The following is a 16,537-nucleotide window of genomic DNA, read 5'->3' as shown; positions in this document are numbered from 1 at the left end:
TGTGGCAAAAACTGCCTGTACCAGATCCAACATACCTTATGCTAAATAAAGCAGCTAGCAGTATTCTGGGAGGTCCCAGAGACAGAAGTTATAGAAATGGAGGGGAAATCCAGGAAAAAAGTATGAGACAGGGAAAGGACTAATGTCAGACGCTGCTGGAGGTGGAAGAGGAGACTGCAGAGAAATAAATGTGCACCAGAACAGTCACGCTTAGAAAAGGCCACCTCCTATGCTCTTACCACATTTAGGGCGAGCTTACCCTCTCCCCAACAGTACTTCAGGATTACTGGCTAGAACGTGCATCAGTACCAGAGCTCACAGTTTGCATCAAAGTCTCCTCATCCACACTGGTAAAGGAACTGGGAGAAGATGGAGTTCACCGCAGCTCCTCTGAGACAACATGCAGGACACCACCACTCGGTGGTGTTCCACGAGTGAGATGAAGCCTGCCCCTGCCCACAGCAAGGTGCCTTCCCATTGCCTTTGTATGTAAGACCCAGAAACACACCAATATAGTGACAGGCACTGGTTACACACCTGGGGATGCCAACTCGTTCAGTCCCAGAGAGCCCTTTCATCCCAGCACCTGAGTGCCACCTGCCTGATTACCTTCTATCCTGCACATCCCTGTGCTCAGCACTGGCAGGGCTCAGCCTTCTCATAGAGCTAGGACCCAGTAGAAGCCCAGAGGACCTGTAAACTGCCTCCTTCCATGAAGGGAACATCACCACTCTAATGCTGCAACAGCTCCCTTTCCCCTTTGTCCTCCCTAAAGGGGCTCAAGCTGTGGCACTCGTACTGAACCCAGGAAGAGGCAAGGATGAGATCGTCTCCCACATCTCGCACCTTCGCATTTCCTGCCTGCAAATCATGCCCCGCCTGCCCGTTACGGTACAGCACTGAGCTACTGCTCAACTGCCAGCTGTCAGAGCCACCTCTGATGTTCCCAGCTTCCCTGGATGAACGCCCTCGACACAGCTAACCCCAAAGCGACTGGGATCGGGAGGCTGATCCCAGAGCCAGCCAGAACATGGCCAGCACAGTCAGAAACCCCATGGCTGCCGTCATGGGGCTGAGCTCCAGCCAGAGCCCATCACAGCCTGACCCAGACAGAGCACAGGAGGGCGAAGTACATAAAGGTAACATTTACTGGGAGATACAGAACTGAGTATTATGAAGGACATACATGGATGGAGGCGGCAGCGGCAGCACTGCGGAGGGCTGCTGGGCCCCCGTCCCAGCGTGCTGGGGGAAGGAGCCCGCTGCCGGACAGGTAACACAATGGAGATAACTGTGGCATATGCGTTTGTAACGAACAGACCATCGTAACATACATTTCTATGGGATCACATCTAGTGATTACATAAATCCATATAGAGATCGCTGTATAAAAACTTTGTAAAAAATATCTTTAAAAAAAGTGTAAAAATGTGCATTCAAAAGCACGGCCGACACGGACAGCTGGGCTGTAAACATTATACTGAGAGTGTGCTTGTGGGGGGCGCCTGCGCCACCGGGCCCCGACGGGCCTGCCACCGGACGGGGCGCATCAAGTGTCTGCGGTTCTGCGGCTGGGGTTCCGTGCGGAGTGTGCGCCGGGAGCGGCGGCAGCCCCTGGGGGTGGCTCCGGCAGGCCACGGTCCCTGCGCCCCACGGGCACGCCGAGAGCTGTGGGGAAAAGGGCCAAGCGGGAGGTCTTCTCCTGTCTCCTCCTTCTCTGTGTGCCGTGGGTCCCCAGGGCCACAAACAGGCTGAAGGGCTGCGATGAGGTATCACACAGAGGTTGCCCTCACCCGCGCCACCAGCCCTGCTCCCGGGTTCAGCCACGGAGTAGACGGTTGATAGATTCCCAATCTTCTCTGTCCCCAAATTTTTTTGGTCCATAGTTCCCAAGGAAGCCCACTGGGTCCTGAACGCACCAGGCCTCGGTGCACAGTTCTTCATACAGTACATACTTTAGAGACCCTGGAAGACCCTGCGCCAGTCTCCTCCTCCAGTGCCACCTTCACTTCTTCTCCAGCTGCTCCAGCAGCGGGTTGGCTTCACTCTCGGGCGTCTTGATGCTGTCTGTCCGTACGATGCAGGTGGGACGGTGCCGGTTCAGCATCAGGATCAGCTGCTGCCTCTCTTGTTTCAGCTCTTCTATCTGGGCCTTCAGCTCGGCATTCATGAGCTCCAGGCGCTCAGACTCCTAACAGGGCAGAAACACAACTGCACGTGACTGCTCCATCAGGACAAGGTGCAAAGAGAAATACTTGGCCAACAAGCCACTTCTACTCAGCCCTTGCAGTAAAGGAGCAGCCTGAAGACGTGCCAAGACAACAGCCTCCTCCAGGCAGCTCCTACACGGCCCATTACCTCGTGTCAGGGCAAGGAAGTACAGCTATCTCCTTGGATGGGGCTCTGCTGCACCACAGCAGCCTCATGCTTAGCTGCTTTCCGCGGGCTGGGCGGATGTTGGGAAATTAACCTGCATTTTCAAATTTTAAAAGGTTCGCCTCTCTGTCTGCAAGGACCTGCCCTTATGAAATGACACAGCTTTGTCGTTTGCCCGTATCCCACCAGCCCCTACCAAAAAGGAAGGTGCCGGAAATGGTTTTTGTCTTGAGGCCACCACCAGAGGGCATCTGGCCTCTGAATGAGGAAACCTCCTGGAATGCAGCCAGCCCGTCCTGTGCCACGCTCCCACAGCGCTCCTGCTCCAGCACAGATACAGGGAGCTAACAGAGCCCTCTGCCCCAAGCCCACCTCCAGGTCAGGGCACCCACCCGCTGCAGGAACTCCGTCCTCTCCTTCTTCTTGTTACGACATCGCGCTGCTGCTACTTTGTTTTTCTCCCGGCGCCTTTTCCTCCTCTCCTCTTCCTCATCGAGCTGCAACGAGATGCAGAAGCCCAAGTCAGAGCCTCAGGCGGGCATGGGAGGAGGCTGGGAGCCCCTGGCAGCCCTGACACTACTCTCACCAGCAACGGGGTCCCATCCTTACCAGGAACCAAGAAGCACGTTGCTGCCAGAACAGCATAGCTTGTCACGTATAGACATCTAGAGGCACCATTCTGAGTATTCAAAGCATTAAACACGGGCAGGATGCAGAGACACCTGGAAGAGCTCCCCAGCTGGGCCTGCTTGTTGCCCACTTCCAGTGCACTTCCAGTGCTGCATCCTCAGTGCTGGTCAAGTCACCAGGCCACCGCAGCGAGGGGGGTCAGGTGCTGCATCCCTGGTAAGGAAGCAGGGCACAGCAGTGCTGCTTGCCATGACTCAGTTGCTCAGCACTATCTGATTCAAACCACACAGACCAGGCTAATAAGCCCTATGAGTTGAAAACCCATAATCAAAATACTTGGGGATTTTTACTACAAAGCCTGTGTAAATGCATGGCCTATGGTATGCTTACACCCAAGGACTCAAACCAGCTCCTTCTCATGAAAACTCCGAGTGCCAGAAAGTTGTGCAAATTCAGCATCCCATGGCACTTTGGGACACAGATGTATGAGAAAAAGACCCTGTTGCCATTAAGACCCACAAACAATTATCATCCACATTTCGCCTGGGACTCTGAAATTTGAGATTTCAGATTGCACTGCCTTGTTTGTAACAACTGACATCCCACAGCATAATCTTTTCAAATAAAGCAGCAGAAACATTTACTTTACAATCACTTCTGCAGTCTACTTGCATGTCCTTTAAGGTCAACTCCAGTTTGACCAGGCAGCCTCCTCCTTTCTCTAGTGCTCCCCAGGTGAGTGCAATTAGGAGGTATCTCCCAGAGGAGCCTCTCACAGCACACACCATTTGAGCAGCCTAATTGCTCACTCTTGGGCTTAGGGACCTCAAATGGAGTTGCAGATCTCCAGTACTGAGGCCACAAAGTGGTGGTGAAAGTGAGGGCTGCCTAAGTGTCGCAGAAAGATACACTGGTGGTGCCTGCAGGAAATGAAGGCTGCAAGGACCATCATCCAATCCAGGCAAGCTGCTAATATTCTTGCAGTCCAAATCCCACTAATCAAAATATCTCAGTGTGACGTGCAAGGATGGGATGAAACACTGGGCAGAATTAAGTAAGCTGCATGTCTAATGTTTAGAAGACAATGTCCAAGTTTTATAGCACTAACAGCTTTTGCATCTCCTGTACCTTACTTCCTAAGCATTATACCAAATTTGTAATGTTAGATAGAGAAAAATAACAAGCAAACTCAGCACAAACCACACAGATTTCCCACAGCATCAGGCTGCCAATCACTCCTCTGCCGCAGCAGTGCATGGGGTATTGTGTACTACACTAGGGAAAGCCAGGGAGGGATCTGCACTGATGCCCCAAAGGCCAGTGGTGGCACTGGAAGAAGTGACCAGAAAGGCTCTAACTCCATGCCCTGCTGCCTTATCCTGGGAGAACAGTGACAATGCAGCCCTCACTGTCTCTCTGGAAATGCCTGCCACATTTCCACGCCCAGTTGCTCTGTTCAGTAGCAGTCAACTGACTCTACCCTGTCCCCTTCAGCTTCCCCTATACTCTACAAAGTGCCAGCACAGGGCCATGTCCCTTAGATAGGGCCTACAGGGAGGCGAGCTCCACACAGATAGCAGAACTTGAACTCTTGGCTCCACTTTTTGTTGTCCCACAGGTCCTGTGACTTCAAGAAAGCAGCTTTCTTCCTTTCTACCCCTGTTCAGCTCAAAAAGCCGATGTGGCCCTGGTGCTAAGACTCAGCTTAGTTAGAGGCACGAGGGAAGATGAGGGAGCATCATCCTCCATAGCATGTTGCAACAATCAATCTGCAGGTGAGCCCTGTTGGTAAGAGGTTTTGGGTTGCCTCCTGAATTGCTCCAGCCAGCAGCATCCAGGACTAAGGCTGGCATCAGTGTGAGAGGCAGGACTGCTGCCTCCAGCCCAGGAGACACATCATGTGTGGGTTCTGGAGGCAGAGGAGCCTGGCAGCACCTTTTCCCAGCTGCTCCAAGAGGAGCACAGGCTGCCCAGCAGGGCTCCCCACCTTCCCCATGCCACTGCCCAGCACCAGCTGGGTGAGCTGTGCACGCTCTGCTACAAACACCCCATGCCAGGGGATGCTGCTGCCCACAGCACAGAGGAGAAAGCTTCCTGTCCTCCCTGCACAGAGGAGGGCATGCTGGTGCCCAGGCTACTTGGGTTCCCACTCCCTGCAAGAGGAAAGCAGCTGCAGGCTGCATTGCAAAACTATGCGTGGGTTGCTTCTTGGCTGCTCATGGAATAAGCAGCCACTGCTTCAGCTCTTCCAGGCTTTTGCTGCAAAGCCTGTGCCAGGGACGCTCCATTTGCCGTCCTCGACTCCTTGGTTCCACAGGCCATGCAGGGGAGGAGGAGGCTACAGGGATGGTGGCAGTCCAGGGGCTGTCAGTGGATTTCCCCTCGCCCATCCTCCACACAGTGTCTGAGCAAGTAGCTTAGAGCACATTCAGTGCCTGCAGTGCCGCTATGCAGAGCTGGTGGGACTGCATGCCCTGCACCACAGGCACTGAGGGCAAGCAGCTGCTGCAGGGCCAGCTCTGAGGTGCCCCAGTGGAAAGGAGCTGTGCCCTTGGAAGGCAGCACACAGCCTACAGACTCTCTTTGTTCCACAGCGCACACAGCCATGTGAGTATTGCACCCACTGTTTGGTGCATGACAACCATGCAGGCACAGCTTTACTACAAGCACTGCTTTACTACAGGTATCGGGCCTGCAGCTGCATCCTGACCACATCCTTTCCCAGTGCCAACATGTTCCCAGCCACCTGCAGGGCTTCTCTGGCTCTTGCAGATCAAAAGCTGCTAGAGGAGCAGCACACTGGGGCCTCAAACTGAGGGATTTCTCTTTGCAGGGAGTGGGAGATGAAAACACTCAACGCCAGCGAGCTTCAAGGAGCCAGCCACATGAGACAAGAACACAAGGAAGACGCTGTGCAGCACGAAGGGCTCATGTCCACCAGAGGTGGTAGGAAAGCACCGCACAAGCCCTCTGACAGCAGCCCTTGGACTCACCTCACTTTTCACAGGCTGGGGTCTCTTCCCGAGCTTCACCTCCAGGAAGTGGAGCGGTGAGATCATGGCCCCAATGTTGCGGATGTCGGCGTATTTCAGCTCCTCGGCTGTCAGGGCGGTGCCAGGCAGTCCTGTCAAGGGGCCGAGCCCCGGCAGTGCACCGGCCGTCAGGGACGGGTCGGGGATCTGCCCGGGCATCATAGCAGGGGCAGCAGCTTCAAAGGCTGGAGAGAGAGCAGGACATGGCCCGTTACCGCCAGCTCACAGCATGGCACAGAATTCCATCAAAAGAGGGGTGGCAGCAGGGCGAGGGGTTGATTGTCCCCCTTTGCTCTGCCCTTGTGAGGCCCCATTTGGAGTACTGCATCCAAGTCTGGGGCCCCCTGCACAAGAAAGACGTGGAGCTGGTGGAGTGGTCCAGAGGAGGCTATGAGAATGCTCAGAGGGCTGGAGCACCTTTCTTGTGAGGAAAGGTTCATGGATCTGGGCTTGTTCAGCCTGCAGAAGAGAAGGGAGCTTACAAGCAGGAGGAAGACCAACTTTTTACATGGTCTGATAGCAACAGGACAAGCAGGAATGGCTTGAAACTAGAAGAGAGTAGATTTAGGTTAGATGTTGAGGGGAAATTTTTTCACTCAGAGGGCAGTGAGGCACTGGCACTGCTGCCCAGAGAAGCTGTGGGTGCCCCATCCGTGGAGGGGCTCAAGGCCAGGTTGGATGGGGCCCTGGCCAGCTGAGCTGGTGAGGGGCAGCCCTGCCCACTGAGCAGGTTGGGGCTCAGGGGGACTTTAAGGTTCCTTCCAACCCAAGCCCTTCTGTGATTCTTATTTTGCAGCCCCAGGGGAAGTGGCTACTCTTCCCTGGGGATGGCAAAGGCAAGGACTGAGCAGAACCTGGGTTACAGAAATATATGAATCCTGTGCGAGGAAGGATATGCTACTGACCTGCAGATGAAGAGAAGAGACCTGAGAGGCAAAGCACCAGCAAAACATGAGCTGGCTGCAGTGACTTAGAAGATAAGCAGTGATGTGGTCCCATGGACTATTGGTTTTGCAAAACCTTTCTCAGTAGTGTAGAAGATTGCGGTTTGCTCTTTACTGAGCGTTGGTGAATTAGTAGGTAGTGGACAAGGAGCAAATGGCATTATGAGGACCACAACGTGCCTCAGGCTGAGCGCCTTGGAAAGGCTGAGCCTGCTGACCAGGGGCACAGCACACTGGGATCAAGGACAGAACAATGAAAAGCTGCTGAGAGAAAAGCCTGCTACTGAGCAAACATCTCCCAGCACAAACACAAGGAAACAAAGGCTGGAGGGGAGGGGAAATGGAGCAACGTGCAAAAAGCTGCTTCTATCAGAAAAGAAAAAAAGTACAGCTTGGGCAAGAATAGCACTGGGACAAGTTTTGGCAAGTCACTTACAGGCAGAAGAAAGGGGGTTACCAGGAAACGTGAAGAACGAGTGGCTAAGAAAGTAAAATCAGACCTAAAATGAGAAGCCTGCAGAGCTGGAGCTGCAGTACCAGCCAAAAAGCAAAGGGAGCAGGTGGCTGTCAGTTACAGCGTAAGTACGTCTCTGCTTGCGTAACAGGCGTGGGACACCCTCAAGTGACCCACTTACAACATGCAGAGTCACTTCTGTCCACTCAGCAAGCATTTTTCTCCCGCACCCTCAACACAACCATGTGCCACCGTGTTCCTGTGCTGCTCTGTCCAGCCAGACCGATACCAGCACACTTGGGGAGCCTTGGAGCAGCAACACCATCCTACGCCTGCACCAGGAGGCAGACGGACTGTGGCCTCAGCTCCCAGAGAGCTGTGAAGACACAGGAACTGGCTAACAAGTGGAACTAAGACCCCACAGAGCCACCACTGGGGCCGGTCACAACGCAGGATTCAACAAGCATTTGTGCAAAGCGATGGAAGCTCTGACAGCACAGACTGCCAGAGCCAGGAGATGCGTTAAGTCCAGAGTAATGTGCGCTCGCCCAGCTCTTTCTGAAGCATCTGCTTTCAGCCACTGGGAGAGCAGGCAAGGAGTAATGCAGATGTTTGGTCCAGGCACCACAGCCGTGCTAAGCAGGCACACACACACATTTCCAGGACAGCTGCCACAGTTGCTCTGCACTGGCCACTCCGGCTGACAGAACTGCATTGCCACCAGGCCACAAACCCTTGTAAAGCTGCATGCAAGACACGAGTGATGGATCACTGAGTACAGAATACTTGAGGTGGGAGGGACTTCTGGGGTCACCTAGTCCAACCCCTGCTAGAGCAGGGTCAGCAGGAGCAAGCTGAAGTGTTAATCACCAGAAACAGGGACACTACATTTTTCTTGGCACTGGCACGTCTTCCTGCCCAGGAGTTTACCTGGTGTATTTGTTAATGCCAGAGAACAGGAGATGAGGAATGAATGGGAAGGAAAGCCAATCGTACAGGTTAGTCCAGAGCAGAGAGGCAAATGAAAGCTGCGCATCTCCTGGCATGGGTGCCATGCAAGCCATCCTGGTGTGACAGAGCAAGGGATTTGCATCAGAGCGTGCTTCTGCTATATGCTGTGAGCTGTCATTTGCTCTAACCTGCCGCCAAGGAGATCCAGGTGTCAGCGCAAGCTGTCCTGCAGAGTGTGCTCGGCAGGCAGCAGTGGCAATCAACAGCACTTCACAAACAGCATGGTAAGCAAATGCAGCAACATGGTTACCGTAAAGAGGCAGTGGCATGCAGTGAGAGGGAAGCAAGGCCTCTGCTGCTCTGGTCACCCTTCAGGAGCAATGAGAAAGGGCAGTGCTGGTATGCAGCGGGAACGCTGGGCTAGGGGGAGTGATCTGCACAGGGACATGTCTCCTGTCTCTCCCACCTGCTCTTTGTCAGGCTGACGAGTAACTTCTGAAGGAAAGCAATACTACCTGAGAAACAGACTCCTGCCCATTTGGCCATAAAAGAGAAAGAGAAAATACCTGGTAGTGACACTTGACCTCAGAAAAGACCACATGTCAACTCACTGAGATTGCAGAGACCTAAAACAATCCAAAGCATTCACTCTTCTGCAGCAATCTCTCAAGCAAACAGCTGTAATTCCATGTTTGCAGTGGCTGCATTGCACAGTGCCAGGACACGGTCGCTTGCAGCGCTACAAGCTGCGGCCACCTCCCTGCGTGCCCTTCAGGCCCACATGTAGCTAAAGGCATCCACAAAGCAGGCACCATCCTGCACTAGGCTGTGCTCCAGGCAACCAAAGGCAAGGAGGTATGTGCCTAAATCCCTGTTACCTTCCTCAGGAACTGTCCCTCTCATCCACCCCTGACTTGTACAGTCTGGGCATAACAAAACCAACAGAAATCAGAGGCAGAAGTACCTGAATCGCAAAGCCTGCCTCCTGCAAATACTGTGTGAGTTGCTCTAGCTCACATTAATCTGGGGCCTTGGATCACCTTTTCATATGTTTCAGGCTGAGATCTGACTTGAGTCCAGTGCTGGATGCTTAAATTCAAACTGGACTTGGGGGACTGGATTTAATTCATTGCATTGCACCATGACACACAGCCAACAGCACCTACACGCTGGGCTGGACAGCGCAGGTCCTGCACTACACAGAATTCATGGTCACTGTAATTTCTGAAATAAGGAGGGAGGAGAGATTTGGATTTTTTTCCAGTCTGTGGGATGACCTGACCACTGAGTGTGACCCTGCACTCCAGTCTGAGCAGCTTCCCTGGGAGGGCTGGCTGAAGATTGGGGAAAACACTGCGTTTTATCTGACCCACCTTTTCCCTCTGCCTCTGATCTTAATGTGCCTTGAGACAGCCCAAGTGAAGGAGCTAGCCCAATACCCACCTGACACTAAAAACTTATCCTGGACCCAGTAACCACAGTAGCAAAGCACCCATCGCACACATGGCTGTGTAAAGTAAACCTGAAGCTGTTCAAACCAAAGCATTAGAAGCCACCTGGAAGAACGCGAACCTGCATATCAAAATGAGCTGAGAACTAAGTGAGAAAGAAGAAAATGACTCCTCCAAGTGAGATCCTGCTTAGGAGTCAGGAAGCTCAGGAGCACGCTGAGAACCGCCAAGAGTCAAGTTAGACCTTGGAGAGGAATGTAAACCATTCCCAGCAGGGTTGCAACCACAGAATACAGGAATGGGGAAAGATGCCATCTGTCTGCAGAGCAGGGGGGAGTGAGAACTAATCCAGCCCAGCCCTTGATGCCCCCAACCCCAGGCATGCCACTCACTGCTGATTGCAGGGATTCTTTCCTTCAACTACTTTGTTCCAACCCAAGTATCGGATACTTCCATCTTTCCTGCACAACACTAGAGGTAAGGAGTTATACTCCAATCACGTTAAAAATGCCAAAGTATGTCATTTTATTTAATAGTTGGTCTTACTTCTGAGGCGTTACTCTGGAAGATGCTGACAAACCTGCCTGTAGCTCCAGCATATTTCTACCACATTCACGTGTTAGGGCAGACAGAACTTCGAAGTTCAGGATCTGAGTTTGACCTTTAAGCTGTAGTTTTTCAATAACCAGACCTTGCTGAACATGAGGAATACAGCTGGTACACTGCCAGTCTGTAATTCCTCTCTGGATACTTCCTCGCAGTGTTTGTTATTTCTAAGGAAAAAGAACCAACCCACTTCTACCCACTTTCTAACACTGTGCTTTAGCTGGGATTCTTACTAGATCTGTTCTGTTCATAACTTATTATTAACACGTTAACACTAACTTTTTTCTCCATACCAAGCAATCTTTCAGCTGTCTCCCCACATGAGCTGAGAGAAGTTGTGCCATCAGTAACACCTAGCTTGCTGGTGTCCCACTGCTAAACCACACAATTCCCACACTGCATCAGCTATGCGCTTGCACAATAAAGCCAATAGCAAAGCAGTGATGAGAAACAGAACGTGTGTAGTCTTACATCTAACACTGCTATCCACATGATGCCAGCTTCTCAAGTTTACATTCACTGAGGCTGCGCGTTCTGCCCCAATGCTATTTATTGTGCCACAACATCTCAAGATGTTGCTTCACAGTTAACGATGAGACAGAGAAGGCTTTCCTAGAATGTCAGCTTAACACGAGCAGCTTGTGTAATTCAGTGCTCGCTTCAGCAACTAACCTTACAGCACAGATCTGGGCAGCACACGATTCATTCCACAGCTCAACATTCAGCTCGTACTCCTCCAGCTCTTCTCCTATGCTCCTTGTCCCAGCAAGTGCTGTAACGCGGTCTGACCTTTGGCTGAATTGTCTGTAAATGCTCCTAATCACCACAGTCACTTTTGCATCCTTGCTTTGGAACCGCTCTCTCTGTAATCTCAGACCCACGCTCTATTGGCAAGTTCAGTTATTTTATCTGCACTCACATCTCTAGAAAGCTGACAACAGTACAGTTTCCTTTCCTCACCCTTCTTACTGTACCTTTCAGCATCAGTGATGTACGGTTCTGTCCTTTCTCCCCAGCCGTGCCTTTCAGGTCAGCAGTTTGACCCCAGCCGATTCAGCACTGTGCTCAAGGCAGCACGCAGTGCTCCCTGTTTTCCTCCTATTGCCGGGGTCTGGTCTTTCCTGGGACCAGCTCCCTCATGGGAAGGAGCTTCACTGAGCTGCTGCTGTCCCACACCTTTGCTCAGCGCCTCAGTGGCACTGTCCCCGCATCCCCTCCTGTTCTTTTTCCTACAGTTCAAGTCTTCATTTGCTTGAGGGCTTTGGTTTTTTTCCTCCATGCTGATTTTGCTGCTGCTTTTTTGGTGACTGAGGGTTGGGGTTTTTTTGTTGCTTTTTTTTTTTTGAAGGAGCTGATATTAGCATAGCAGTTACAGCATAAATCTAATGAGTGTAGGCACAATCCATGCAGCCCAGGTCCCCGAGGGCTGTACTCCACGTGCTAGCCTACATTCATGCCTCTCTGCCACCTCCTCAGTGCTATTCTTACCCACAGACTAAACCTGGCACAGGAATGCCCACTTGTGCAGAAGTCATACATTCATTTCTCTGTACAGAAGCAGCCTTAATTTGTACCCACTGTTCCCCAGGTCCATTCTATGCACCCTCACTCACCCAAGTGTGCTGTTTGCTTCTTTACAAATCCGCTGCGACTGTTGCATCATCATGCAGAGAGGACCACAGCATCACAAAGCAGGTTCTGACAGCCACACTTCAATTTAGATTGCTATTGCTGTCTTATCAGCGCTGACAGCTCCCTCAGTGATGGTGGGAGCTGCTTACAATCTGATTTTCAGTCTCTTGTTAAGATGCTGGCTGTAAGTCATGGTTTCTTCCAACACAAGCTGTACTGCACTCTGACAACTGCAGTGGTTGAACAAGCAACCCTTCCTGTACCCAGACCAGCACATAACACTGCCAACCTGGGCTTTTGCCGCTCGGTAAATACCAGCATGTTTCTCTTCTGCCCACAACAAAAAGCACAGCGATAAGGCCAAGCCTGCCCTGCCAGCGCTCCCTGCTGCCTGCAGAGCCGAGGCTCTGCCTGCCCGCTGCTCCCAGCCAGGCTCCACCTGGGTGTCTGCCACTGCCCAGTAGCTGCCATGCACAGGACACCTGCCAAAGTCCACCAGCCACCACACAAGCATCTTTGATCTCTTCATCAGTACATCAGCACTTCCCATACTATTACCATTTGTACGTACAGCCTTGGAGCATCTACGTCACAGCAATCAGCCCTTCACCTGCTCGTGGCCAGCAGGCAAGAACCCTGCTCTGGAGATCAGAAGTAATGCTGCCATCCATGAGAAGCAACATTTGGCCCGTACAATGTACTATGGCTTTACTGTCATTTTTTACTGTTATAGCTCCTGGCTATTAAGTTTGCTCGGTCTGTACGTACATCGCATCCTTCCAGTTCCTTCTCGTTGGCAGAAGGATGATTTATAGGAAAGCCCTTTCCTGACATGCCCAACTTCTCATGCCTCAAGAATGCAACTTTCTAAGCAAAGACAGAGCAATTTGCTATCACTTTCTCTGAAGCATGCTCACTTGCTTCTTCCCATCTGGGCACATCTGGCAGGGGAGGCTGCAGGGGGCTGAGGGTCACTGGAGCCCAGAAACACTTTCACTTCAAGGTTCAGCACCCAGCGTGAAGCACTACAGAGCTGAAGGCAAAAAAACACTACCTCACATTCCCAGTGCCAGGAGAATGCAGCCACTTTTTTTCTTCTGCTGTCTAGAATGCGAACTGCTCCCATTCCCAGGGGACTGGGATTTGCACAGCACACCTGGTTTGACATAGGCTGTGGGGTGACCTGTGGTACGGCACTGCCTGGCTTCTCCTGGTCTGTATTTTTTAAGAGTAATAACTTCCAGTGCCAAAGGCCACAGCGATCAGTATCAAGGTTATTTGCCAACCATCAAAACACAACAGCAGCCAAACCCATTGGTTGCAACCTGTCCTTTCAGCTGCCCATGTACTACTGCTTGCAAACATGGCCTTTAACCATCACTGTGCATTTGTTCATTCATCTGCTGAACCCAGTGATGCAGAGGAACCCAACATTTGCAGTGTCCCAAAGCACTGCAGTGACACCCACTGGGTTGAACTGTGCCTGCCCCCTGTCTAGCAAGGCTATAGGATTAACGAGTGTTACACAGCATTCAAGGAAATTCCCCTTTGCCTGAATACCAGTATGAGGCATGGCTACAGCATGGCTTACCATGAATCTGCATTCTATTTCTGTGAGCCAGACACTGCAGTGCCATGCTGCCACCATGCTTAACTACCATCTCCAAGGAACAGACAGCTCCTGCAACCGGGCCCTGGGTTTGCAAGGCCAAAGCAGCACCAGTGCCCCTCCCAGACACCCCCAGCGGCCTACCCCATTCCTCCCTCCCATGGGTAACCCTGCAAGGTGGGCAGAGTACTGCAGGGTCTGTGTACACCCTACTGTGTAACAGTTCATCCCTCAGACTACTGAGCTGCAGCAAGCAGACTGCAGGGCCAATGCTAAGGAGAGGAAGGAGCTTTGAAGGACAGATCGTCAGGAGGTGGAACTCTAAACCCACTTCTTGAGTGGGAATGGCCTGGCTCAGCTCTGAGCACCGAGATGCACACAGATGGCAGTGTGAACGCCCGAGTCATTCCCAGTCAGAAGGCTGTGAAAAGCTTTCTGACAGCAGTGCTGACCTTGCTGCCTCCCTGCTCTCCTCCATCAGGGGGGCACACATCTCCCTGCACTGTGCCCAGGGGCATGCCGGTGCACACAGCCTCCTGCCATGCTGCAGCCCCCCCCCGCTGCACTGCACCACCAGGCCCCACATCTCTCTGATGCTGTGACTTATTCCCATTATGAGGGGAGAAATCAGTCCTCAACTTTAGAAATAAGCCCCTCTTTGCCACTAGCAAAGCAGCCAGCTTGCATTCCTCCACCTTCCACGGCATTTTACTCCATCCCTTCTCAGGGCAGTAAAAAGCTATGGATTAGCATGATGGTATACCCCTGCCACCGCAATGCAGTGATTGACTTGAAGCAACCTGTAGCAGCAGGGGGTTGCACAGCACCTAGCACAGCAAGACTCCTTGCAGCTACTGCAATTAATTATTTGTCTTTGGAGCATACATTTGTGGCCGACATTTACAGTGCCACACTGCACACTGGTGGGCAGTACTGAGCGCCAGGGTAAAAGCTGTCCTATTCCTGCTTAGAGCAGTTCAAATGGATTCGGGGAGGACGGAATGCGCTGACCTGTGCCAGGTTACAGCTCAGACATGGAGGTGAACAGCAGATGTGTTAACATCGCCCACGGCCTTCTACAGCCACATATGGGCAGGGCTGGAATCTTCCTCAAGAAACAACTCTCCTCAGGCACAGAGCTCCAACCTCAGGGGACAAGGAGGGCTACAAATTCCACAAAGCTACGTTCTGAATGCTCGCACAGCCAGCTATGCTGGTCACAGCTACAGCTAGTTTGCAGTAGCCCTGCTCAGCAGAGGCTTACACAGATCTGCAGCTCCCACTGCACATCAAACAGCCTGCAGTGCTGGGTTGATATGTGGACAGACAGTGCAACACAGCAACCCATGCAAGCAGCCCAGACAGACAGCACCAGGCCTGCTGTGCCTGCCCCATGCTGGGCTCCCACTGTGGGACATGTGCAGGATGCTACACACGGCAGCTCCCCCCTGCCCTGGTCCTGGGGTAGCCAAGATGACAAGACACAGCCTCCTGCAGGGAGAGGAGCTCCTAAGAGCTTCACATGCTCACAGCGCTGCGTGCTGTCAGGTACCTGGCCCAGGCCATGCAGCTGAAGCAGCAAATGTCAGCATAGCTAAGGAGAGTGCACAGCAGATGCTCAGCACCGCTCTGAGCAGTGCAGCGGAGCACACTGCAGCAATGGAGGGCACAGCAAGCAGGAGGGAAGGTCTGCTGCTCTGCAGCTAGAAGCACAGTGCAGAGACCACTGCATCCTGTAGGGAAGGTCATGCTCAGCTGTACAGAGGAGGGAGAAGCATCCATGGTGAAGAGCAGAGCAGCAACCTGCAGTTAGCTCCCGGCTGACCTCGTTAAATCCCAGGGACCCAAGGAACCAACAGCCAGTCACTGCCTGACACAGGGATGGCTCGGACAGCAGCTCCCACCCACGCACTCACCCCCACACGGACAGCTTTTCTCATTTTTGAATCACCAGGAGTCATACTGAGGATGTGAACTCCAACAATCAGTATTCCCAGATGTCCCTCAAAAGCACTAACCAGCCAATTCCCAGAGCAGCACTGGCAGTGGCCTCCACATAGAGTTCTTCATGCAAGCTGTCTCAAAACTAGCTAAAAAATCTGGGTCTGAGCTGCTGGAGCATTTGTTTCTGCTGAGCTCCGAGTCCAAACACACACACACACACACACACACACACACACGGTTTGGCAGTGGTTGTGTTCCAGGGCTGGTAACACAAGCCATGAAGCTGGCTGCCAAGACAAGCAACAGAACGAGCCAGGCCCCATTTCATTGGCCACCATACGCTGCATATGGCCCTGGAAGCAGCCAGCGCTGTGTTCTCACCCTCCTTGAAGGCATAGGAGACCCTGTGTTTTCAAATACACCTCCACAGGGCCTTCATTAAAGGAAAATGGAAACATAATGGGGCTCTTGCTCTCTTGGTATTTCTCCCTTTCCCCCGATTTGCTCTCAAACCTATTTCCTCTGTATGGAAAAAGAAAAGTGCCTCCCGGAGCAGATCGTGCAAAAGAATGCAACTTCCATTCAACTCTGTGCCTGAGTGCTACAGCAGGCTGGGGACCGGGCAGAGGGGCTCGCAGGGCCCTTCTCCTTCCCTGGGCACGAGCCGGGAGCGCTGCCCGCACGGCGCTGGGGGAGCGCAGACCTCCACCTGCGGCAGGTGGAGCGCAGCGGGGGCGGGCGCCCACCGCCACAGGGGCTGCTCCTCGCCACCCCCGCGGGGGCTCTACCGCTTCCCCGAAGGCAGCCGTCACGCACAGCCCGGCCGGGCCGAGGGGGGGAGGCAGCGGCCCCGCTCCGACCCGCACTCGGGGTGGGGGTGGGATCCCCGCAGCGCTCCCGGCCCGGCC

The 16,537-nt window shown here is 52.9% G+C and overlaps 1 protein-coding gene across 2 annotated transcripts in view; it reads right to left on the bottom strand.

Moving 5' to 3' along the window:
- Positions 1,131 to 16,537, bottom strand: part of JDP2 (Jun dimerization protein 2) — a 46,292-nt gene continuing 30,885 nt past the window's right edge. For both annotated transcript variants that reach the window (XM_021401469.1, XM_021401470.1), the window contains exons 6-8: positions 6,000 to 6,223; positions 2,769 to 2,873; positions 1,131 to 2,191 (exon numbers count right to left, since the gene is read on the bottom strand). In XM_021401469.1, coding sequence (XP_021257144.1) covers positions 2,006 to 2,191; positions 2,769 to 2,873; positions 6,000 to 6,200 — 492 coding nt within the window. In that variant the 5' untranslated portion in view covers positions 6,201 to 6,223 and the 3' untranslated portion in view covers positions 1,131 to 2,005. The remainder of the gene's footprint in view (positions 2,192 to 2,768; positions 2,874 to 5,999; positions 6,224 to 16,537) is intronic.

The sequence above is a fragment of the Numida meleagris genome, chromosome 6 (assembly GCF_002078875.1).
Source record: "Numida meleagris isolate 19003 breed g44 Domestic line chromosome 6, NumMel1.0, whole genome shotgun sequence".
Taxonomy (NCBI): Eukaryota; Metazoa; Chordata; class Aves; order Galliformes; family Numididae; genus Numida; species Numida meleagris.
Note: the sequence above shows the minus strand (reverse complement) of the source record. Positions and strands in the feature narration are given on the sequence as shown.